Consider the following 25,525-nt stretch of genomic DNA (forward strand, 5'->3'; position numbering starts at 1 on the left):
AGGAAAGAACAAAGGAGAAAATTCAAGTAAATGTACTAAAATGAAATAGGTGGATATATGTATATATAAGTATATCATACAGTGATGAGCGGATGTGAATTTAATTGGTTTAATGCATTGATAGATTGATAGGTAGGTGGGTGAGTAGATGTATGCATGTATATGTTGTTAGATGTATGGGTAAGTTAGTGGGTTGATGGATAAATGGATAGATGGAGGAAATAAAGAATGAACAAGGAAAGGACATTATTATAATTGCGTGCATGGTTGATAACTGAGAATGAATGGAAGTAAGAACAAAGGCAGAAAAGAGGAAGAATGAAAATGAAAAGTAACAAAATTATCCGGAAATTAAGTAGATTGATTGGATGTAAATAAGGTGTCCTAGGACTAATTATAAAAATGGAAGAACAGTTGCAGAGAAAGGTAGGTGACTGGGTCATAAAATGAAACTGTAATATGTTAGCCAAAACAACATAAGAAGCAATCTGTTGTAGAATATTATTTTAAGATGTGTTACATTTGTTTATGCTGTGGAACATTTGTTTAATGATGCAAAAATGTCTTGCATTCTTTTATGGTGCATTTGTTTAGCTCTGTGAAGCTGTGTTACTTTGCCTGTCTAAAACATCTGATGGTGTCAGGCAGTGGTGGCACATGCCTTTAATTCCAGCACTCAGGAGGCAGAGGCAAGTGGATCTCTGTGAGTTCGAGGCCAGCCTGGTCTACAAAGTGAGTTCTAGGAAAGGCACAAAGCTACACAGAGAGACCTTGTCTCAAAAAACCAAAAAAAAAAAGAAAAAAGAAAGAAAGAAAGGAAAAAATCTGATGGGCTAATAAATAGTTGAGCAACTGACAGCAAGGCAGGAGAAAGGATATGTGGGACTGCAGGCAGGCAAAGAAAATAAATAGGAGAAATCAGGGAGGAGGATCAAGGAGAAAGGATTGAGAAAAGAAGGGGCCAGCCGCCCAGCAACACAGCCAGACATGGAGTAAGAAGGAAAGAAAAGATATATTAATATATAGAAACAGTGAAAGGTAAAATCCAGAGGCAAAAGATAAATGGGCTAATTTAAGTTAAGAAATGTTAGCTAGAAATAGCCAAGATAAGGCTGGGCATTTGTAAGTAAAAATAAGCCTCTGTCCATGTATGTATTTGGGAGCTTGGTTGCAGGCACCCAAAGGAGCAAAAGAACCTAAAGGTTAAAAAACAATAACTGCAGCAATTATAGTGTATAACTTGACAATGAAGCCCCTGTTTAAGACCATGATAGTTCAGGTTATAGTAGGCATAAATTAAAGAATTACTATTTAAAATGCAGTCCTTATTCCTCACCAAGAAAACTTCTCTTTGCAACCCACAGAGACCATTACAGTACCCCCAACCAATCAAAATGCAGATTGGTGAAGTTGAGTGCTAATGACATTGGATACATCTATAAAAGAACTCTTGCATCCAAGGCTCTAGAAACGTTGCAGAAGAGTCAGGGAAAAGTTTGTAAGAGCCAGAGGATTAGGGAGTTTGGTATGAAACTATATATTCCAGTAATGCCAGAAGCTACACTCATAAAGCCTCACCAGCATGACTGCATAAACATAAGCTGAGCAAGAATAACAATAGACATGCCAAAGTGAATGGGGGAAACGCCCATGAGGTCTCAACCCTACCCAAGGAACTACAGGCAACCAAGGAATGATGAGAGTGGGAAAAGTAGTCTTCCCTAGGAAAGAGCACACCAACTGGTTTTCCATTATCTAACAGTCAGTCCTGAAAACAGAAGTACAAGTAACATTATACAGACTGCACAGGTTGTATTTAGGAATATATTTGTTTTCGTTTTTCGAGACAGGGTTTCTCTGTGTAGCTTTGCACCTTTCCTGGAACTTGCTTTGTAGACCGGGCTGGCCTTGAACTCACAGAGATCCATCTGGCTCTGCCTCCCAAGTGCTGGGATTAAAGGCGTGCACCACCATTGCCCGGCTAGGAATATATTTGTATAAAGATATATGTCTATGCAAGTAACAGCAAATAACAAAAAGAAAAAGGCCATGGATTTGAAAAGAGACAGGAGGTTTGTAGGTGGTTTTGGAGGGAAGAAAGTGAAGGGGAAGATGTGAGTATATTATAATCTCAAAAACAAAAGAAGAAATTAAAAAGTTACTATCTGACATGATCCTTCTTATAAGTAACAATTACTAATTCATATTTTGTTCTCTAAGCTGAAGGAGTATAGGGAATTCAGAAATTCAATGCTAGGGCTGAAGGGCAAAAAACAGGCCAGGGCCTCATCTTTCTGCTACTAAGACCTTGGCTCCACACAGGAGACTGGCTTGTGTTTGGGGCAAGCTTCCTTTTTAAATGAGGAGCAAAACCTTGACCAAGACCAAGTTGGCATGGTTTGATACTTACTTGTAGCAAGCATGTCTGGACCAAGTTCATTATAACCTAGAAAACAAAAGTCAAGTATAAGTGCAAGATGCAGCATGGTCTCATACATCATGCTGTTATCTATGTGGGAAATGGATACATGTTCTTGTCAGTACTTATTAAGTGTCTACTAATGTTCTAGGATCTTACTTAAATATTATCATGAGGAAAAACTTCCTGATACTTCATTTAGATCCAACTCTTCCCTACCAGCTCTCTAGCATGCTCCCAGAATGAGTGTCTCATATGATTTATATTCATACCTCAAAATCCAAAGACATATTCTCATCTATGCCATTATCTACCCACCTATTTTCCCATATATAATATATAATATTGATCATTTGCTATGCATCTTATTCCACTTAAAGTTGAAGAATATTGTGCTGAGTAATATTATAGTGAAGCTGTGCCTCACTATATGCCTCATTATAGATTACATTCAGATGAGGTGAACATGAAACTTATTCATCTCTGGTGCCAGGAACAAGGTCTGGTTTTCAGTAGATTTTTGGTAAATGCTGACTTAGCAACAAAATTAGACATATAAATTGTGCATTTTTTGAGTGGGAAACCATGCATAGGTCTTCAATGGCCAAAGGATGAAGTATAAACTCAGGACACCAAGACTCAGACCAGCTACAAACTTCACTTTTTATAAGTAAATTCTGGCTCCTTTCATTCCCAGTGCCTTAATTTGTTCTGTGTTAAAAAGGAAGTATGAAGGTCTAAGACAACATCTTTCACACCCCATGGAGTATAATGGTTATTACAAATGGTCAATCTGACAATTTAATATCAACAAGGAGACAAACTCTGAGCATGATGTTCAGGGAGTTCATAGATTGGGTCAACCCAGGAGGGATGATATACATGAACTCTGGACAGCACTGCATTATGGCCTAGATTCCTGGATGGATAAAAAGATAGTGAGCTGAAGACCAGCATTTATATGTCTCTTCTCCTTGACATTTTCCATGATATGATAGTCTACCTTACCCTTCTATGCTTTTTTTTGTTTGCTTATTTGATTATTTGGACAGAAATGAAGAGTATAGAAACAACTGGTCTACACAAAGACCACTAGGAACATTTGAGAGTATAGATAAAATGAAGGATGCCTGAGGAGACTACATAGCAAACTACAGACCATGCTCACCATTCACATAGAGGCTATGCTTCTCCAGTGTGTAGTTTCCCAGTTGGGTGACTCCATGGCTCAGATGGCTCAGTTCTGAGTACAGACCCTGTGTGTCCATTCCAGGATGTGCAGGGTCATGCTGGTAGGTGCAGGTAGTAACCACGCTTGTGAATGTCCCATTCTTCTCAGGGCTTAAAGAGAAAGATGTACAGATTCAAGGGAGGTCCTAATGTAGATGGAAGCTCCAAGGAAGGGGAAACAGCAGAACATCAAAAGAAGGGATAGTTATTCTCAGGCAATTGTATGGAAGTAGAATCACCTGAGAGAGGTCAGTCTGCAACTTGAGTTAAAGGAGCTATTCTGGAACAAGGGCCCAAGCTGTGGATGAGAAAGGAAAAAAGAGAGTAAACAGTTGGGTGGAGGATGCAGATGAAGTTAATTTTGGCAGGGGGGTTTCAGGAAAGAGGGTCTTACCAGGTGTTGTAGGACATTCTCAGTGGAGTTGAACATGGCTGAGCCACTGATCATGTCTGCTGAATATGGAAGGTTGGAGATGGTGAAGTTGATTGTGAAGATTTCCAGGTGGTGCCACATATCTGGAGGAAGACAGAAAGGTTAAGTGCCTACAACTGAGTGTTTACTTGTGACAAGGCTGGAATACTGCTCTGATCAGATCACATTCTCTACCATGTGGTCTGTCATGACTATCCAACACTTACATATGCACTTTCTCCATAAAGCCCTCCTCTCTATTATGCCAGTTTTGTTTCCCTCTAATTTCTTCTCATTGTATTGTAATCATCTCTTTATTTCATGAACATGGTGTTTGCATGAGGGCAGGCATCTAACTTAATTGCTAGTCTGATTTTGTGCTTCTTATGATGAACCTAGCACTGGGCTCTCTACATCTCATGCTTCCTAGCTCTCATGTGACATGTGACAAATGTTAAAGGTGTGGGGCAAGGCATTCTTGTCAAGTGAAATAAAAGGGTCCCCAGATACCTGTATTGGACTCTGGCTGTAGAGATGTTGATGGGGAGGGCAAGATGGTGGTGGCTGGTTCTGGAGCTGTGGAAAAGGCTGTCATCAGGCATGGACAGAGTGCCTGATAGGGAAGCCCTTTAGCATTGGTCCAAGTCAGACAAATCACCCACAAGAATAAGGGAAAGAGCAATCACATGAGTGGAGGATTGAGAAAAACCTGTGAATGGAATTAGTAAGATAGTGAGAGTGGTAAGAGAGGCTGAGCAAACAGCACAGGTGGATATGAATGCAGAAAATAGAAGAGGTGATTGTAAAGAACATATAAATAATAGGTCAAAGTGGAATTAAGAAAGAATGAAAACAGAGTTTGAGGAGGTAGAAGCAAAGCAGAAGGAAGGAAGTACAAGTAAATGAATGAGCATGAGTAAAGGTAGATAACTAGGCAGATGCAGGGTATGAATGTGTGATAGGAAGGTGGATGAATGCACAAATAGGAAGATGGATAAATGGGTTGGTAAGTTGTTCACAGGGTGGCTGGAGAGGCATACTGATGCATAGTCAAAGCAAGACAGAGAAAATGAGTGTCACAGACATTTGGACAAAAGAAAGTGTGTGGATATATGGGAGAATGGATTGACATATGCATGGGTAGGTGGATAGATGGATTCATGGATAGATGGTTCATGGGTAGATGAATATATCTGTAAGTATTTATGCATCTGTAGTATAGTGATGGATGTGAAGATGTATGGATGGATGGGCAAATAGATAAGCGAAATGAAGGACAAACAACAAAGGACAGAAGTAAAGGATGGATAAGTAGGTGAATGAATATAGAAAGAAAAAAAACAGAAGGCATAAGAAGGTTGTAAAAAAGTGAGCAGTAAAATGTGTAGACAGATGAGTAAATAGAAATGTGGTATCAAAGAAAAGGAATGATTAGGGAAAATGAAATAATGGATAGCTGAAAAGATAAGTGAACAGGTTACTGATTTTTAAAAGGCATTTGTAGCCTGAAGGTTTCTCTGGTCCTGCCCGACTGTGGTCAGGACAAATCTCTCCCACCTGCATCCTGAAGCTGCTTATAAAATAATCACCCAGAGGCTTAATATTATTTACAAACTGTATGGCCATGGCCTATGGCTCAAGCTTCTTGCTGGCTAGCTTTTATAACTAAACTCAGCCCATTTCTATTAATCTATATGTTGCCACATGTTTTGTGTACATGCTGCTCCCTGAACAGCATGATGGTGTCTCTCCTCTCCTGTGTCTCCCCTTTTCCTGTCTCTGTCCTGGGTTGCCTGCCTGCCTATAAGCTGCTTTCCCATAGGCCAAAGCAGCCCATTATTAACCATTGGGAACAGCACATATTCACAGCATACAGAAAGACTTCCCCCAGCAGGCATTTTTTACCCCAAACCTCTTAAGTAACTGTTATAATTTAGAATGAGAACGAAGTCCCTACTGGGGCCCCAGTAGCTTTTGTTAATGGGAAAAATAAACTAGAGTCACCATATGATTTCTGCCCTCCTATAACTCTTGTTCAAACTTCTTCCTTTAACCCAGAGGAGTATGAAACGTTCAGAAATCCAATGTGAGGAATGAAGGTCCAAAAAAGAGGTTAAGGACTCAACATTATTCATCTACTAAGACATTAGCCTCTCTTGGGAGGCTGGTTTGTTCTGAGGCATGCTTTTTTTCTGAATGAGGAGACATACATAGACCAAAATGCTTAGTGATACAGACACATACTTGTAGGAGGTACATCTGGACCAGGTTCATTGTAACCTAGGAAACAAAAATTATGCGTAACTGGAAGGGTCACAGTGGTCCCATACACCATGGCATGGTACACGGGGGGCCCCATTATGATACATTTTTTTGTATACTGAGAATATACTCATGTGCCCATATCTGACTTAAATGTCATCATGATCAATTTCTTGTTATTTCAATTAGATCTAACTCTTCCTTACTACTCAATAGCAAGAGAACAACAAGAGATCTATGCTTATATACTCCTATGTATGCAATTATCCACACCATTGTTTTCCCGTTTAATGTACCTCTATTATCTATTGTTGTTTACTGAGCACTTACTCTCTGTGGTACTCTATTTCCAAATGAAGCATATAATAATGAACAAATCAGTCTTTACTGCATTTTATTTTACAATGAGACAAGGTACACATGAAAATTATTTGTTCCTGGTGTCAGGACTAAGATTTGATTTATAGTAGACTTTGGTAAATGTTGACTAGACAACAAAGTGATGCATTTAAATAGCACAGTTTATGAAGGTGGATCCTAACTAAGTTTCTTCTGTGACAGAATTGAAGGGATGGATGTGAACCAGAATGTCAAAGTGGGAGCCTGTTCCTTTCATTCTCTTTGCCTCAGCTTTTCTTCTTGCTAAAATAAGAGAAATGGGGTCCACATTGTCTCCTCTCTTCCATAAGTTTGTGTAATAGTTAATGCTGATTATCAGTTTTACTGGTCTTAGAATCACCTAGGAGACAAACTTCTGGGCATGTCTTTCAGAGAATTTCCAGATTAGGTTGGGATTGAAAGATCTGCCTTAACTGTGGGCAGCTCCGTATAATGGGCTGTGACTAAATATGGAGGAGATATAAGAGGATTTGCATTTATCTTGTTTTTTCTTCCTGACTATTGATGCTATGTGACCAGGTACTTCACCTTCCTTGCCATTATGAGAATGATTTCCTTACATTGGAAACTAAAATAAACCTTCTGATAAGTTGATGTCAGATATTTGCTTATAGCAATTAAACACATAGCTACTTCATGAGGCAATAGTGATACACGAATGTAAGTTCCTAAGAATGATTTCCAGGTTAGGAAGGACAGGAGAGGACATGTTGTGGAGGGGAGGGGAGCAGAGAAGAAGGGAGGGGGGAGGGAAGGTAGGGAATGAAAGGAAGAGGAAGAGAGGGGTTGGCAGGAAAGGGAAAGTGGAAAGGAAAGAAAGAAGATGGGAGGGAAGTAAGGAAAAGAAAGGAGAAAACTATTTTGACCAGTTTTTCTAGGGATATGTCTTGCATTTGATCATGCCATACAGGACATATAGCTTAGAAGCTGCCCTTTCTTGGTTTTATGCTGATATGTAGTGTCTGTAGCTTAGGCCATTAGATACACTGACAGCTTTTCTTACATCTCCTCTGTGAGAAAACAGTCCAGGAGAGAAGTTAAGCTAGTATCAAGAGTGTTAAGAAAGCAGGCTTTGAGACAAGTGTATATTCTTTATTTCTCCAAGAAAGACTGTTTTGTGAAGTAATTGCCTGGAGCATCACATTGGCAATAAGAACAGCACTCATGTTTGGATTCAAAACTCTCAAGTTGGGACTTGTTAAGGAGTAGTCTTTTGGGATGTAGGTGAGGTTTTGGAATGGAAGCTTCCATTTGAATCCTAATATCTCCCTAAAGAACTGGGAACGGGGAGCTTTTGTAGCATGCAAGAGGGCCAGGAGATGCAGATGGAAAATGCTCACCATTGATGTAAAGGGTGTCTTTATCCAGGGAGTAAGGACCCAGACGGGTGATTCCACGGGTCTGCCATCTTAGGTCATAGAAAATTGACTTGGCAGGCAGTCCCAGACCAGTGGGAACCTGGCGGTAGGTGCAAAGGACATCTACCTGGGTCTGGGCACCATTCTTCACTGACCTGAGTTGGGGGGGGGAAGAGGTGTACATTGAGGAGATTTTGATCACCTGCTGCATCTTGCTCTGTGGTCACTCTACACAATTCATAGCCTACACTTTGATTTTGTTGATGATGTTTGCTGCCTTGCTCACTCACTTACTTTCCCAAATTAAGATCTCCACATTTGTGCCGGTACTCGTGTCTGAAAGCTTCTCTCTTTGCATTGTTCCTCAGATTACTTACAGTTATCCCAACTTTGGTTTTACCGCCTCTTCTTCTCCTCCTTCCTCTTCTTTTCTCCCTCTTTACTCTCCCTTCTTCCTCACCTTCCTTCTATTATCCTTTTCCTTTCCCCTCCCCTTCAGAGTCTTCTTGTTCTCTTTTTCATCCTATTCTTCCTTTTCTTTGTTTTGAAGCAATTTCTTTGGCATCAAAACATTCTATTCTGGTTAGAGGTTCATTATAGACTCGAAGTTTTAAAGAGAGGCTCAGTAAAACCAGAAAATAAAGAATGCAGCTGTATCAGAAAGCCTCTGAAATGTACTAGAGTCACAAGGCTCCTCCCTCCCTGGAGTTATTCAATCAATACTGAGTGTTGAAGAGAGGAGAATGTCCAACCTGCTGAGACAATTTCAAGTTGTACAGAGAGCTCCAGTATCAAGGCTTTTATGAGTTGTTATCCTCTTTCTCTTCACAAGTTAATTGTATCAGATAGTTCATTAAAGTAATCTGAAGTTTACTAATATAGATGGCAAATTTTGTGTTATATATATTTTAATACAATTAAAAAGGAATCAAGGAGGGGAAAGCACTTGGTGGATAATAATGCTTGCTCTGCAAGCAAGAAAACCTGAGTTCTTTTTGTCTTCTTATTTATTCTTCTATCATACAATTACATCCTGACCACAGCCTCCCCTCCCTTCACTCCTCTCTGTTCCCCCTTTCCTTCTCCCACAGATTTACTGCTCTTTCCATTTTCCTTCAGGAAAAATCCTCCCAGGGATATCCCCCAAACAGGGCATAACAAAATGCAATAAGACCAGGCACTATCCTCATATCAAGGCTGGATGAGGCAACCCAATAGGAGGAAAAAGAGGAATTGATTTCTAATTCTTAAGAACCCGTGTAAAAAAATTGCTCAGTATGACTACATGTGCTTATTATCTAAGCATTGGGACAGGGGATATTTAGGAGCTCACTAGTCAGTCAGCCACTTTTTAAAACTTTTTGTTTTTGAGAAAGGGTCTCACTACGTAGCACAGGCTATCCTGGAACTCACTATATAGACCGGGCTGGCCTTGAACTCACAGAGATCAAAATTAAATGTTTGTGTTACACCCAGCCTTAAATTTTTTTTTTTAATTTAATATTTTTATTATGCTGGCATCAAAACTAGGGTCTTGTACATTCTTAATAAGTGATCTACAGCCAAGCCATGTCCATGTCCATAACTGGTAGATTCTAGGCAGGGACTCTACTGCTTAGCTACTCCACCACCCCACTACTGAGGTATTATTGGCAAGTACCTACCCTATTGCTCTAAAATAAAAATTGTCATAAAATCATTAAAAGACAAAACAAAAAAGTACACCTCAATCCTAAGTGTTCCCATCATCATAACTCCAAGCCTTTTCAAGTAGGATAATGGGTTGTTAAGGGAGGAGAGGGAGGCTGTAAGTGGAGAATGTGTCTTACCTCAGAGTGGCTACTCTACAGCCTGTGTATAGGGGGCCAAGGCTGCTCCTCTGAAACAAAGGGCCGAGCTGCAGAGAAAGAAGTGAGTCAGAGTTGGGTACAGCCAGGCATCCATACTAGGAGGGAAAGGAAGGGCCTGAGGGAAGCAGGTAGCTCACCAGGTGCTGCATGAGTGTATCTGTGATGTTGAACTTGGGGGAGCCAACCTGGCCCATGTCAGCTGAGTAGCGCAGGTTGTTGATGGTAAAGTTCACTGTGAACATCTCCTCACTGACTTCCCCAGCTGTGCAAGTAGAAAGAGATAAAGCTAAAGCTGATATGACAGGAGGTAGATGGGGATGGGGGATTAATGTGCTTTGTAGTGGGTCTTCTAAGGTCTCCCTGTATGCCTCTCAGTAAATCCAAGGGTGACTTGATAATGGAGGCAAGTGTAGATGTCAGTTAAGGGTGCCCTTGATTAGAGGAATTCTGATAGATCATTTCTACCCCCCTCCCTATTCATGGGTTCAGTATAAACATGGATCTTAGTTTCCTTGTGAGGGGGAAGGCTCATATTACCGGCTCAGGCAGGACTGGTGACGCCTAATGTCTGTCTGTCCCTTCCTTCTTCTCTCCCTTTCCTCTTCATCTCATTTTCCCTTTGCTCTCCCCCTCTCACTCCCTTCATCATCTACCTGTTCCTGTCATCCTTGCCTTCTCTTCTCTGTCTCTTCTTGTTCTGCTCCTTTCTTCTCTGCCCCACATCCCCTCTTTTCTCTCATTTCCCTCTTCTCTTGTCCTCTCTATTTGTCCCTTTCTCCATCACTTATTTCTCATTTATTAAAAAGGTGCTTTAATTGATAAAAGGTATAAAGTTAAGATCACTAATAATCTTACAACCTACAATGATACATGATTTTACTTATTTTTCTAGAAAACATAAAATTATAAACTTTGGAATGAGAAAACATTTACCTTAAACATTTTATTTATAATTTTTACAAAATTAAATTTTTCAAAGAAAGGTTTAACCATAACTGTTTCAAGTCCAATTCATGAGAACACAGTTACAAAATTCCCATGAGAAAATTCTTCTATACTTCAAAACAGACTTCCCTTTAAAAATCAACTGAAATACCCAAAATTCATACCCCCCAGTTTTTATAGTTTAAGAAAAACCTGCCACCATTAATGCAGAAATGGTGAATTAACCAAGGTTTCAAAATTTTACTTTTGTCTATTTCTAATTTTTTTTTAGAATATCTGTATTTTATTTTTAAGTTTTTTTCTTTCTTCTGTCTCTTCCACCTTCCCCCCACCCCTGCTGCCCCCAATCCACCCCTCTTCCCACCTCCTCTAGGACGAGGACTCCCCTGGGGGATTCATCTCAGCCAGGTAGATTAAGTCAGGGTAGGGCCAGTCCCCTTCTCCCTTCATCCCCACTAAGCAAAGTCTCCCAGCATAGGCCCCAGGTTCCAAAAAGCCAGCTCATGCAGTAAGGACAGGTCCCAGACCTACTGCCTGGGGGCCTCCTAGATAGTTCAAGCTAATCAACTATCACACTTATCCAGAGAGCCTGATCCAGTTCCACGGGGCCTCCTCAGCTATTGGTTCATATTTCATGTGTTTCCACTAGTTTGGCTATTTGTCCCTGTGCTTTTTTCTAATCATTGTCTCAAAATGTCTCGCTCATACAATCCCTCCTCTCTCTCACCAACTGGACTCCTGGAGCTCTACCTGGGGCCTGGCCATGAATCTCTTCATCTGCTTCCATTAGTCATTGGATGTGAGTTCTATCATGACAGTTAGGGGTTCGCCATCTGATCACCAAAGTAGGTCAGTTTGGGATTTCTCTTGACCATTGCCAGTAGTCTACTGTGGAGGTATCTTTGTGGATTGCTGGGGACCTCTCTAGCATTTTGCTTCTTCCTATTCCCATGGAGTCTTCATTTATCATGGTATCTCTTTCCTTGTTCTTCCTCTCTGTTCTTGATCCAGCAGGGATCTCTGCTCCCCTAAGCTCTCTTTTCCCTGACACTTGCCCCTCATTACCTCCCATCACTCCCAGTTTGCTCATGTAGATCTCATCCATTTCTCTGTTGCTGAACAATCCCTGTGTCTTTCTTAGGGTCCTCTTTACTAACTAGCCCCCCTGGAGTTGTGAGTAGCAGTCTAGTCATCTTTGATTTACATCTAGTATCCTCCTATGAGTGAGTACATACCATGTTTGTCTTTCTGAGTCTGGGTTACCTCACTCAGGATGATTTTTTCTAGATCCATCCATTGGCCTGCAAACCTCATGATGTCATTGTTTTTCTCTGCTGAGTAGTACTCCATTGTGTATATGTACCACATTTTATTTATCCATTCTTCAGTTGAAGGGAATCTAGGTTGTTTCCAGGTTCTGGCTATTACAAACAATGCTGCTATGAACATAGCTGAACATGTGCCTTTGTGGTATGATTGAGCACTCCTTGGGTATATGCCCAAGAGTGCTATAGCTGGGTCTTAGGGGAGATTGATTTCCAATTTTCTAAGAAAGTGCCATATTGATTTCCAAAGTGGCTGTACAGCTTGCATTCCCACCAGCAGTGTAGGAGTATTCTCCTTGCTTCACATCCTCTCCAGCATAAGCTGTCTTCAATGTTTTTGATCTAAGCCATTCTAATGGGGTTAAGGTGGTATCTCAGAGTTGTTTTGATTTGCATTTCCTTGATGATTAGGGATGCTGAGCAATTGCTTAAATGTCTTTCAGCCATTTGAGCTTTTTCTGTTGAGAATTCTCTGTTTAGCTCTATAACCCATTTCATAACTGGACTGTTGGGCATTTTGATGTCTAATTTCTTGAGTTCTTTATATATTCTGGATATCAGCCCTCTGTCAGATATGAGGTTGGTGGTGATCTTTTCCCATTCTGTAAGCTGTCACTTTGTCTTGTTGACTGTGTCCTTTGCTCCACAAAAGCTTCTCAGTTTCAAGAGGTCCTATTGGTTGATTGTTTCTCTCAGTGTCTGTGCTACTGGTGTTATATTTAGGAAGTGATCTCCTATGCCAATGTGTTCAAGACTACTTCCTACTTTCTCTTCTATTAGGTTCAAAGTAACTGGATTTATGTTGAGGTCTTTGATCCACTTGGACTTAAGTTTTGTGCATGGTGACAGATATGGATTTATTTGCGGCCTTCTACATGTTGACATCCAGTTATGCCAGCACCATTGGTTGAAGATGCTTTCTTTTTTTCATTGTACAGTTTTGGCTTCTTTATCAAAAATCATATGCTCATAAGTGTGCTGATTAATGTCAGGGTCTTCAATTCATTCCATTGGTCCACATGTTGGTTTTTATGCCAGTGCCAAGCTGTTTTTTATTACTGTAGCTCTATAATAGAGCTTGAGGTCAGGGATTGTGATGCCTCCAGATGTTGTTTTATTGTATAGGATTCTTTTGGCTAGCCTGGGTTTTTTTCTTTTTTCCATATGAAGTTGAGTATTGTTCTTTCCAGGTCTGTGAAGAATTATGTTGGTATTTTGATGGGGATTTCATTGAATCTGTAGATTGCTTTTGGTAAGATTGCCATTTTTACTATGTTAATCCTGCCTATCCATGAGCATGGGAGGTCTTTCCATTTTCTGACATCTTCTTCAATTTCTTTTTCAGGGACTTAAAGTTCTTGTCATACAGGTCCTTCACTTGCTTAGTTAGAGTTTCCCCAAGGTATTTTATATCATTTGTGGTTATTGTAAAGGGTGATGTATCTCTGATTTCCCTTCTCAGCCTGTTTGTCTACTGTATATAGAAGGGCTACTGATTTTTTTTTTTTTTTTAGTTAATCTTGTATCCTGCTACGTTGCTGAAGGTGTTTATAAGCTGGATGAGTTCTTCCTTGGTCAAATTTATGGGGTCACTTATGTATACTATCATGTCATCTGCAAATAGGGAAAGCTTGACTTCTTCCTTTCCAATTTGTACCCCTTTAATCTCCTTATATTGTCTTATTGCTCTGGCTAGAACTTTAAGTACTATATTGAATAAATATGGGGAGAGCGGACAGCCTTGCCTTGTTCCAGATTTTAGTGGAATCACTTTGAGTTTCTCTCCATTTACTTTGATGTTGGCTGGTGGCTTGCTGTAAATTGCCTTTATTATGTATAGGTATGTTCCCTGTATTCCTGATCTCTCCAAGACCTTTATCATGAAGGGGTGTTGGATTTTGTCAAACCCATTTCTGCATCTAGTGAGATGATCATATGGTTTTTTTCTTTGAGTTAATTTATATGGTGTATTACATTGACAGACTTTCCTATGTTGAACCACCCTTGCATCCCTGGGATGAAGCCTAAATGATCATGATGGATAATTGTTTTGGTGTGTTCTTGGAGTCTGTTTGCCAGGATTTTATTGAGTATTTTTGCATCAATGTTCATGAGGGAGATTGGTCTGTAGTTCTTTTTCTTTTTTGCATCTTTGTTTAGCTTGGGAATCTGGGTAATTGTAGCCTCATAGACAGAGTTTGGTAATGTTCCTTCTGTTTCTATTGTGTGGGACAATTTAAAGTGTATTGGTATTATCTCTTATTTGAAGATCTGGTAGAATTCTGTGCTGAAACCATCTGGTCCTGGGCTTTTTTTTGGATGGGAGAGTTGTAATGACTGATTCTATTTCCTTTGGGGTTATTGTACTATTTAAATGGTTTATCTGGTCTTGATTTAACTTAGGTATGTGGTACCTATCCAGAAAATTATCCATTTATTTTAGATTTTCCAGTTCTGTGGAGTAGAGGTTTTTGAAGTATGACTTGATGATTCTCTAGATTTCCTCATTGTCTGTTGTTATGTCCCCCTTTTCATTTCTGATTTTGTTAATTTGGATGCTCTCTTTCTATCTTTTGGTTAGTTTGGATAAGGGCTTGTCTATATTGTTGATTTTCTCAAAGAACCAACTCTTCACTTCATTAATTCTTTGTATTGTTTACTTTGTTTCTATTTTATTGATTTCAGCTCTCAATTTGATTACTTCCTAACGTCTATTCTTCCTGTATGACTTTGTTTCTTCTTGTTCTAGAGCTTTCAGGTGTGCTGTTAAGTCACTAGTTTGAGATTTCTCAAACTTCTTTATGTGGGCATTTAGTGGTATAAATTTCCCTATTAACACAGCTTTCATAGTGTCCTATAATTTTGGGTATGTGGTGTATTCATTTCCATTGATCTCTAGGAAGTCTTTAATTTCTTTATTTCTTCCTTAACACATTGGTTATTCAGTTGAGTATTATTCAGTTTCCATGAGATTGTAGGCTTTCTGTTGTTTTTGTTGTTGTTGAAATCTAACTTTAAACCTTGGTGGTCTGATAGAACACAGGAGGTTATTCCAATTTTTTTGTATCTGTTGAGATTTGCTTTGTGGCCAAGTATGTGGTTGATTTTAGAGAAGGTTCCATGGGGTGCTGAAAAGAAGGTATATTCTTTTTTGTTAGGATGGAATGTTCTGTAGATATTAAGTCCATTTGAGTCATAATATCAGTTAAGTCCTTTATTCCTATGTTAAGTTTCGACTTGTCAGATCTGTCCAGTGGTGAGAGTGGGGTGTTGAAGTCTCCTACTATTAATGTGTGGGGTTTTATATGTGATTTAAGCTTTAGGAATGTTTCTTTTACATATGTGGGTGCCCTTGCGTTTGGGGCATAAATGTTCAGAATTGAAACTTCATCTTGGTAGATCTTTCCTGTGATGAGTATGTAATGCCCTTCTTGATCTCTTTTGATTGATTTTAGTTTGAAGTCTGTTTTGCTGCATATTAGGATGGCTACACCAGCTTGCTTCTTAAGACCAGTTGATTGGAAAGAATTTTCCCAACCTTTTATTCTTAGGTAGTGTCTATCTTTGAAATTGAGGTGTGTTTCTTGTATGCAGCAGAAAGATAGGTCCTGCTTTTATGCAGCAGAAATATGGGTCCTGCTTTTGTATCCATTCTGTTAGCCTGTATTTTTTAATAGGTAAATTAATTCCATTGATATTAAGGGATATTAATGACCAGTGATTGTTAGTTCCTGTTATCTTTTGGTGGTAGTGTGTGTGTACTTCTCTTCTTTGGGGTTTACTGCTGTGGTATTATATATTGCTTGTGTTTTTGTGGGTGTATCTGACTTCCTTAAGTTAGAATTTTCTTTCTAGTGCTTTATTCTTTTTTTTGTGTTTTTTTTTTTTTTTTTTTTTTTTTTTCGAGACAGGGTCCAGTGCTTTCTTTAGGGCTGGGTTTGTGGATAAATATTGGTTAAATCTGGTTTTATCTTGTAATGTCTTGTTCACTCTGTCTATGATGATTGAAAGTTTTGCTGGGTATATTAGACTAGACTGGCATCTGCATTACATCTGTCCAGGTTCTTCTGGCTTTCAAAGTCTCCACTGAGAAATCAGATGTTATTCTGATAGGTTTTCCTTTATAAGTCACTTGGCCTTCTGTCTTTGCTGCTCTTAATATTCTTTCTTTATTCTGTATGTTTAGTTGTTTAATTAATATGTGGCAAGGGGACGTTTTTGGGGGGTCTAGTCTGTTTGGTGTTCTATAGGCTTCTTGTATCTTCATAGGCATGTCCTTCTTTAAGTTGGGAAAGTTTTCTTCTATGATCTTGTTGAATATATTTTCTGGACCTTTGAGCTGGAATACTTCTCCTTCCTCTATCCCTGTTATTCTTAGGTTTGGTCTTTTCATGGTGTCCCAGATTTCTTGGACATTTTGTGTTATGATTTTTTTGGCATTGATATTTTCTTTGACTGATGAATGTGTTTCCTCTATTGTATCCTCTACACCAGAGATCCTCTCTTCTGTCTCTTATATTCTGTTGGTTATGCTTGCACCTGTGTTTCCTCTTCATTTACTTAGATTTTCTGTTTCCAGCATTCCCTCTGTCTGTGTCTTCTTCATTGTTTCTATTTTTCTTTTCAGATCTTGAACTGTTTCCCTAACCTATTTCATATAATATTTATTCAGTATAATGACAGTGTTCACAGTTAAAATATCCCCTTTCATGAGTTCTTTAAGTTTATATCAGCTTCCTGAAACATGAATTTTAATATGTTTTTTTAAAGCACAGCCTTATCATTCTAATGTCTTTTAAACATGTTTTCATTTGTTTACTTTGTTTAATATCTGTTTTGAATTTGGGAAATTTGTTACTTTTTTGTTTCTACATACTGATTGTTAAAGTCACTGTTGCCTAAATGGGTTAAGTCGAATGAGTGTTCAAAAGCTGATAGGGTAATTTAAAATGGCTTTCAGTCTCCTAGCTACAGACCTGGCCAACCCCAGAAAATTACAGTGTTGTTAATGCTGTGCTGAAGACATCTTCGAATCAACCCAAACCAGATAGATCAAGTGAAAAAATTGAGTTGTGGTTCTTTAAGAGAAGTTGTTACTTCTTTCTGACAGATCTCCTGGATTCTTTTTTTAATAAATATTTTTATTTTATAATTAATTTAATTTTACATATCAGCCATGGATTCCCCTGTCCTCCCTCCTCCCACCCACAGCCTTCCCCCCCCCACTCACCCCCCATTCCCACCTCCTCCTAGGCCAGATCTCCCCTGGGGATTCAGACCAGTCTGGTAGATTCATTTGAGGCAGGTCCAGTCCCCTCCTCCCTGCACTAAGGCTGAGCAAAGTGTCCCTGTACAGGCCCCAGGCTCCAAAAAGCCAGCTCATGCACCAAAGACAGGTCCCAGTCCCACTGCCTGGGGGCCTCCTAAAAAGTTCAAGCTCATCAACTGTCTCACTTATCCAGAGGGCCTGATCTAGTTCCATGGGGGTTCCTCAGCTATTGGTTCACAGTTCATGTGTTTCCACTAGTTTGGCTATTTGTCCCTATGCTTTTTCCAATCATGGTCTCAATATTTCTTGCTCATATAATCCCTCTTCTCTCTCACCAACTGGACTACTGGAGCTCCACCTGAGGTTTGGATGTGGATCTCTGCATCTGCTTCCACCAGTCACTGGATGAGAGTTCTATCATGACAGTTAGGGTGTTCGGCCATCCAATCACCAGAGTAGGTCAGTAGTCTATTGTGGAGGTATCTTTGTGGATTTCTGGGGACCTCTCTAGCACTATGCTTCTTCCTATTCCCATGGGATCTTCATTTATCATGGTGTCTCTTTCCTTGTTCTCCCTCTCTGTTCCTCAACATAAATCCAGTTACTTTAAACTCGATAGAAGAGAAAGTAGGAAGTAGTCTTGAACACATTGGCATAGGAGATAACTTCCTAAATATAACACCAGTAGCACAGACACTGAGAGAAACAATTAATCAACAAGACCTCTTGAAACTGAGAAGCTTTTGTAGGGCAAAGGACATGGTCAATAAGATAAAATGACAGCCTACAGAATGGGAAAAGATCACCACCAACCTCATATCTGACAGAGGGCTGATATCCAGAATATATAACGAACTCAAGAAATTAGACATCATAGTACCCAACAGTCCAATTAAAAAATGGGCTATAGAGCTAAACAGAGAATTCTCAACAGAAAAAGCTCAAATGGCTGAAAGACATTTAAGCAATTTCTTAACATCCTTAATCATCAGGGAAATACAAATCAAAACAACTCTGAGATACCATCTTACACTCCTCAGAATGACTAACGTAAAAAACACTGAAGACAGCTTATGTTGGAGAGGATGTGGAGCAAGGAAAATACTCCTATACTGTTGGTGGGAGTACAAGCTTATACAGCCACTTTGAAAATCAATATGGCACTTTCTTAGAAAATTGAGAATCAATCTCCCTCAAGACCCAGCTATACCACTTTGGGCATATACCCAAGGAGAGCTCAATCATACCACAAGGGCACATGCTTAACTATATTCATAGCAGCATTGTTTGTAATAGCCAGAACCTGGAAACAACCTAGATTCCCTTCAACTGAAGAATGGATAAATGAAATGCAGTATATATACACAATGGAGTACTATACAGCAGAGAAAAACAATGACATCATGAGGTTTGCAGGCCAATGGATGGATCTAGAAAAAATCATCCTGAGTGAGGTAACCCAGACTCAGAAAGACAAACATGGTATGTACTCACTCATAGATGGATACTAGATGTAAATCAAGGGATGAATAGACTGCTACTCACAACTCCAGGGGGGCTAGTTAGTAAAGAGGACCCTAAGAAAGACACAGGGACGATTCAGTGACAGAGAAATGGATGAGATCTACATGAGCAAATTGGGAGTGGGGAGGGGGTTAATGGAGGGCAAGGGTCAGGAGAAAGCAAGCTTAGGGCAGCGGGAGGTCCCAGCCCGATCTCCTGGATTCTTAAGAGCAACTGATACTGGCAAATTTTATTGGGAATGCAGTCTCAAATATACATACAGGTTTATGCAAGTGCACACACACACACACACACACACACACACACACACACACACACACACAGGTGGGAGTTGGGAGGGAGACAGAGATAGAGAAAGATGGGGAGAGACAGGGAGACAGAGAGGGCCAGTTTATTCCTACAAGAATAGCAATCCACAAATTTTATTTTCTTGTGCAGTTTATTTTCACAGGAAATCTAAACTCACTTCTTTCTTTCCTACACTTCCTCTCTGCCCCTTCCCTTCCATTTCTCTATCTTCTCCTCCCTTCCCTCTGTTCCACCTCCTCCCTCTTTTTCCCTCTTCCTTTTCCCTGTCACCCATCCTTTCAGCCCTCCTCCATCTCTCCCTGTCCCTCCCCAACCTCTCTGTCTCCTCCTTCCTTTCTCCCTTTATCCTACTATAAAAGATGCAGAGAGAGAGAGAGAGAGAGAGAGAGAGAGAGAGAGAGAGAGAGAGAGAGGAGAGGAGAAGAGAAGAGGAGAGGAGAGGAGAGGAGAGGAGAGGAGAGGAGAGGAGAGGAGAGGAGAGGAGAGGAGAGGCGAGAAAAATGTGAAAAAGAAAAACAAAATGAAACCATCTCAATCAACCAGAAGTCACCCAATAACTTATTTAACAAGGGCTTTAGGACCAATCAAATAAGAATGATATAATGCATAGTTGCAAATAACCAAGTACTTTCCTAGCTTTGTTCAGAATTTGTCTGTAATTGCTTCCCCATTGTCTTTCTTTAGAAGACCTAAACCACCTTTGATTTGGTTTTTCTTACTTCACAAAGTAGTACTTGCTCAAATAAATTCTTTAAAAGAAAAAATGTTATTGTGCCTTAATTTATCTCTTGGGGACAACAAAGTCAGGTTTGTTGGAGAACTAAAATGGAACCCATGCAAGAGTCAGTGTGATAGGAGATGGTGAGTGGGTCTAAGTCTTCCTCACCCAAGGGGCCAGGTGAGGAGAGTGTTTCTCTCACTGAGGTGTTGGGGGATGCTGGTGATGGTGAAGCTGAGAGTGATGAGTGCCACCATTGAGCCACTGAGGAGCAGATGAAGAGAGAAGCTTCCAGCCTGGAAGAAAGCAGTGAACGAGGTTCTTCCCAGACCTAACCATGGGACACCGTGAGACTGACAGTATCGGAAACAGAGGATATTCTACAACTCTTAAGTTATTAAGACCTTCCTTTCTTCATTCCTCCAAGTAAAATTTATTGTGCATGTATGCAAGGTTCCTCAATAGCCTCTATAGGTCCAAAGATTAATAGACAACAGTCTTTCAATATTTTGGCTGGGGAAGTGAAATCTAGTAGGAGATGACTATAAAATCCAACCATTGACTGAAAAAGCTCTTTGGAAAAAGCACCATTTTGGGGGATTCCCTAAATTGGAGGCAGAACCTAGGCAATGACAGCCAGAAATACTCACTGGTGGTAGTTGGGGCTGCAGCTCCAAAATGGTAACCTGCAGAGAAAGAAACTGTGAGGGACTTATGGATGAGTGTCAAGGATCAAGGCAAAAGGAGAATGTGGAATCTTTGGGGGTAAGAGCAAAGGCTTGCTCTTAGCCAAACAGCTAAGATGTGGTTCTGAATAGTGAAACTGGGATGCTTATGGGACCAAGATCCCTGTTCATTCAAAGCAAGCATTCTACCCAGTTCCCCATGGTATTTTTGAGTCATCATAATAAAGAGAGAATACAGACACAAAAGGAAGGAAAATCATTCTAGAAAAAGGGATGAATTGGTCAGTACTTCAGGAAAACCTAAGAATCTAAGAGAGAGAGAGAGAGAGAGAGAGAGAGAGAGACAGACAGACAGACAGACAGACAGACAGAGAGACATAGAGAGACAGAGAGATCATGACTTAAATGTGGGAATCTCACCATTGATGTAGAGACTATTCTGGTCCAGGGTGTAGGGGCCCAGACGGGTGATGCCATGGGTCTCATGACTCAACTCCCAAAATAGTTGATCTTGGTCTAACCCTGGACTCATAGTGTCAAAGTGGAAGGTGCAGATTATGTCCACTCCTGTGGCTGCTCTATAGTTGTCAGACCTAGAAGAAAGACATGAGAGATTGAAACACTGAAGTCGGTTCTTGAGCACTTGGACATTGACAGCAGGGGGCAGAAAGAAGGAGGCTAAAGATCATGAAAGGGATGGTAATAAAGTTTAAAAGTGGGTCTCATTGTCTCCTCTGAGCCTTTGGACACTGAGGATCAGAAATCATTGTGTGTGTGTGTGTGTGTGTGTGTGTGTGTGTGTGTGTGTGTGTGTGTGTATGATTAGACTCAAGCAAGCAACACTGAGTATGTGGGCAGCTTTGAGGATTCTGCTTTCTCATATTGGTGAATCAGGGTCTCTCTGTTTTCTGTTGAACTGCATACTCCAGGCCAGCTGGCTGGGATATTCCTCTCTGTCTCCTACCCTATTATACAAGTATTAGGATTACTAATGCATGTCACCAACCTGGCATTATATGTTTATTCTGGGAATTAAACTCATCATCAAGCTTGCCTTGCAAATGCTTTTACCCATTAAGCCATCTTGCCAGCCCAGCATCCTGTACTATTTTTCACTTTATTTTTTATTGTTCATTCATTGGAACCTTAGTGAGCTCCAATCATCTGCCTGTTTCTTCCAGGAGTGAGTTCTCTCATATTGTTGAATCAGGGTTTCTCTCTTTTTTTGCCAGTGCTGGGATTACAAATGTTTGCCACCGCACCTACCTTTTTCACGTGGACTCTAGGGGTTGAGTTCACTTTTTCATGCTTCTATGGGAAGTATTGTACCAAATGATCCATCTCTCTAGACCTTCATAAAGTATTTTATTTTTACTGTATACAGGACATCCAGTTCTTCTAAGAGACTCTCATTTTAAGTAGAATAACATTTGAATTTTCTACATTAAACAACTCCTATTAGTAAGTTACTAATAACTCAATCTACACACTATCTGGGGGAAAAAGTGTTAGAGTGAAGGGTGGATGGTAAAATGGGATTTTAGAAGTATATGATCTCTGTTGGCTATTTCACAACAGTCTAGTCCATCTGGGGGTCTTACCTGAGTGAAGACAATCTGCATCCAGAATAGTGTGGGGCAATGCTGGTCTTATTGAGTAAGGTCTCAAGCTGATAGAAAAATAAATAAATAAAAAGAGTTAGTCAAAAATATAGATGGGGCTTTGCCAGGGAGTTGTAAGGTAGTTGGTGGGTTTCTTTGAAGAACTCACCCAATAATGTAAAACCAACTTAGTGGAGTTGAACTTCAAGGAACCTGGGTTTCCCATCTCCTCTGTATAGTGCAAGTTGGTGATTGTGAAGTTGAGAGTTATGGGTACCATGACAGTACCATTGCCTATAGCAGTGGGGAAAATAGAGACATCCACATTCAGAACTGCTAATGACCAAGGCTGCTTCTGTTTCTATGTGACATTGTTGGTCTAATAGATTTTGAAGCAGGGCACATTCCAGATCTGCTAACACATTAGAATTGGAACCTTTCTTCATGCATCCAGGAATAATCTGTGTGTGAAAGGTTTTGTGATAAACACTTTAGGTCCAAAGATGAACAGGGAATCATCATCTAATGTATAAACCAGGGAAGTTACTGAACTATTATACTTTAGGAGAAGCTTGTGGTGATATATTGTGTCCCCCAATATATTGTGTATCCTAATAAACTTATCTGGGGTCAGAGGACAAAACAGCCATTAGATAGACATAGAGGCCAGAAAATGGTATCGCACATACCTTGAATCCTATCATGTGGGAGGCAGAGATCCATCTGGATCTCTGTGAGTTCAAAGCTACACTGGAAACAGCCAGGCATGGTGACTCACACCTTTAATCCCAGGAAGTGATGGCAGAAAGCAGAAAAGTATATAAGGTGTGAAAACCAGGAAGTAGAGCTGGTTAAGCTTTTAGGCTGTTAGCAGCAGTTCAGCTGAGATCTTTTTAGATGAGGACTCAGAGGCTTCCAGTCTGAGAAAACAGGATCAGCTGAAGAATTGGCAATGTGAGGAAGCTGTGGCTTGTTCTGTTTCTCTAATCTTTCAGTGTTCACCCCAATACCCAGCTCCCGGTTTGTTTTTTATTAATAAGGACTTTTAAGATTTGTGTTACAGAAGCTAGTAGAAGGGAAGGCAGGAAAATCATGAGAATGACCCAACCAATGAGTAATAAAAACTCTTTGGAGAAAGCATTATTTCATATGTGACAAAAAGCACAGATAAGAGTTGCTAGAATCTAACCAATAAGGAAAACACTCCAGGCATCCTGGGTAAAGGAATGCAGGAGAAGAGAGCCTGCTGAATTAAAGGAACTTAAATTACTTTACTATGGCCAGAGGGAAGTACAGGTGTGAGATTTGCTGGACCCTCTGAGATTATTCCAGAGAGGCAATGGTTAAGTAGCACAAAGCTTTGGATGTGACTAAGAACAAATAGAATCACTCAAATATTATTTATAAGAAAGGAATTCTGTAGATACAAACACATCATAAAGAATGCTGTAGATGCCATGTGGAAGACATTAGGAAGCCAGAATAGAGGCTGCTAGAGTCTTTCTAGGAAAAATAATGCCGGTTTCAAAATGGTATAGCTACAGAGAAAGAAGAGGAGTGGGAGTGCTCCCAAAGGAACAGAGATGGGATTTGGTGTCAGTTGGCTATGGGAAGTGAACAAGAGGAGGGGTGAAGGTTGGCACTCTGCCTTTGCCCTTGGTAATTATGAGAAGAACATTTGGAGGACAATTGTATCTTCAGGATGAGTGGCTGTGATGGTTCCTCTGTTGGTCAGTGTGATGGACAATAGTGTCACCTGGGAGACAGGCTTAGCATACTTGTGGGAGATTATCTTGATTATATAAATTGATGTGTGAAAACACATTACAACTATGCACAGGATCTTTCCATGGGTAAGGCACCATGTCATGGATGAAGTGGAGAAAGGGCACTGGAGCACTAACATGTATTCATGATTCTGTTCTCCAATTGTGAATGTGATGTGACCAACTGTTTCATGCTCCTGCCACTTTAACTCTATGATGGACTATACCTTAAACAGATAAAAAGAAGACCTTCCTTCCTCCCTTCAGATGCTTTGATCAGAATATTTTATCACAGTAACAGAAAAAAATAAGTTGATGGTCAAAGAGACCTGAATGATATTTAGGAAGTGTGTAGTCCAATGCTCTGGAACTTCTTTGTGGTACTGACTGATAATCAGAATTTGGATTCTGAGTAACTAGATTGAATAACAGAAAACAAAGTCTTCACTGCAAAGGAAGATGGGCATTGAGAGAAGAAATGATTTGCTTGCCTTATTGGTACCAATTAGAGCATGTATCCCTCCCTACCTGTGGAATTGGTTGTAGGGGATGGAGCAAGAGAGGAAGCTGGGAAGGATATGGTAGTCACAGGCCCTGAGACAAAACAAAAACAAAAACAAAAAACCTAAGATGAGGAATGAAATACAAATTGTCATATATCTTTAAGAAATGGTAGCAGCCTGGATGACTATATACAAGAATCTGTGTTTTGTTTTATGGCATCTATTGTTTAGAATTTGCATCATCCTTGGGTTGTGTGCTTTGGGGAAGGTGACTCTTATTCTCTCTATCTCAGTCTACATTTCTATGAACCTTTTGAACTCCTGCTCATTTAAAGTGGATAATAGAAGAAAGGTTCACTTATCCAGCATCTCATATTTGTGGAGAAGGGACATTTAGAGGTCTGAAATACTCACTGTTAAGGATGGTATCTGAGACTGGATGAGTGTAACCTGTAGAGACATGAAAAGGTGATGAGGAAAGAGAAAGATTGTCAACAAAAAGGCAACTTTGGGCATGAACTAAGCTCTCTGCCACAGAGCATCTTAAATTACTGGAGTTTCTAAGTCTGTCTTAAGAAAGATGTAATTTCCCATTTTACTTCAGACTGTGTTTGAGCATACCTTTAGCCTGGAAGGAAGAAGAAATCCACATTCAAACATGACCTTTTATGTTGAAGTAGGAGCTCCTATGGTAAAAGCTAGGGAGAAAGCACCCTAAGGGTTTGGTTATTAACTATACTCTTCTGTATTTTCTAGAGAGGAAGTGCCTATATCTGGGACAACAGCAGGGAATAGATCTCTGCTCACTCAAGGCTAGACAGAGGGTGAGGGTAAGGTATAGACAGTAGGTTAATGGATTCCTCCATTTCTAATGTCTGGGTTGTATATGGTGGAAATTTTCAGATTTTTCAGACATCTGAAACCTCATCATATTCACTGCTGGGGTAGT

At 40.0% G+C, this 25,525-nt stretch overlaps 1 protein-coding gene across 1 annotated transcript in view; it reads right to left on the reverse strand.

Moving 5' to 3' along the window:
- The window catches only part of Muc16 (mucin 16, cell surface associated), a 197,643-nt gene that overhangs the window by 54,594 nt on the left and 117,524 nt on the right, over nucleotides 1–25,525 (reverse strand). The window contains 13 exon segments of the mRNA XM_036192391.1: nucleotides 2,411–2,446; nucleotides 3,588–3,760; nucleotides 3,889–3,947; nucleotides 4,044–4,165; nucleotides 4,572–4,637; nucleotides 6,306–6,341; nucleotides 8,063–8,235; nucleotides 9,910–9,977; nucleotides 10,068–10,192; nucleotides 20,671–20,706; nucleotides 21,127–21,299; nucleotides 22,308–22,375; nucleotides 22,477–22,601. Of these exon segments, the coding sequence (XP_036048284.1) occupies nucleotides 2,411–2,446; nucleotides 3,588–3,760; nucleotides 3,889–3,947; nucleotides 4,044–4,165; nucleotides 4,572–4,637; nucleotides 6,306–6,341; nucleotides 8,063–8,235; nucleotides 9,910–9,977; nucleotides 10,068–10,192; nucleotides 20,671–20,706; nucleotides 21,127–21,299; nucleotides 22,308–22,375; nucleotides 22,477–22,601 (1,260 nt within the window).

Source organism: Onychomys torridus, chromosome 7 (assembly GCF_903995425.1).
Source record: "Onychomys torridus chromosome 7, mOncTor1.1, whole genome shotgun sequence".
Classification (NCBI taxonomy): domain Eukaryota; kingdom Metazoa; phylum Chordata; class Mammalia; order Rodentia; family Cricetidae; genus Onychomys; species Onychomys torridus.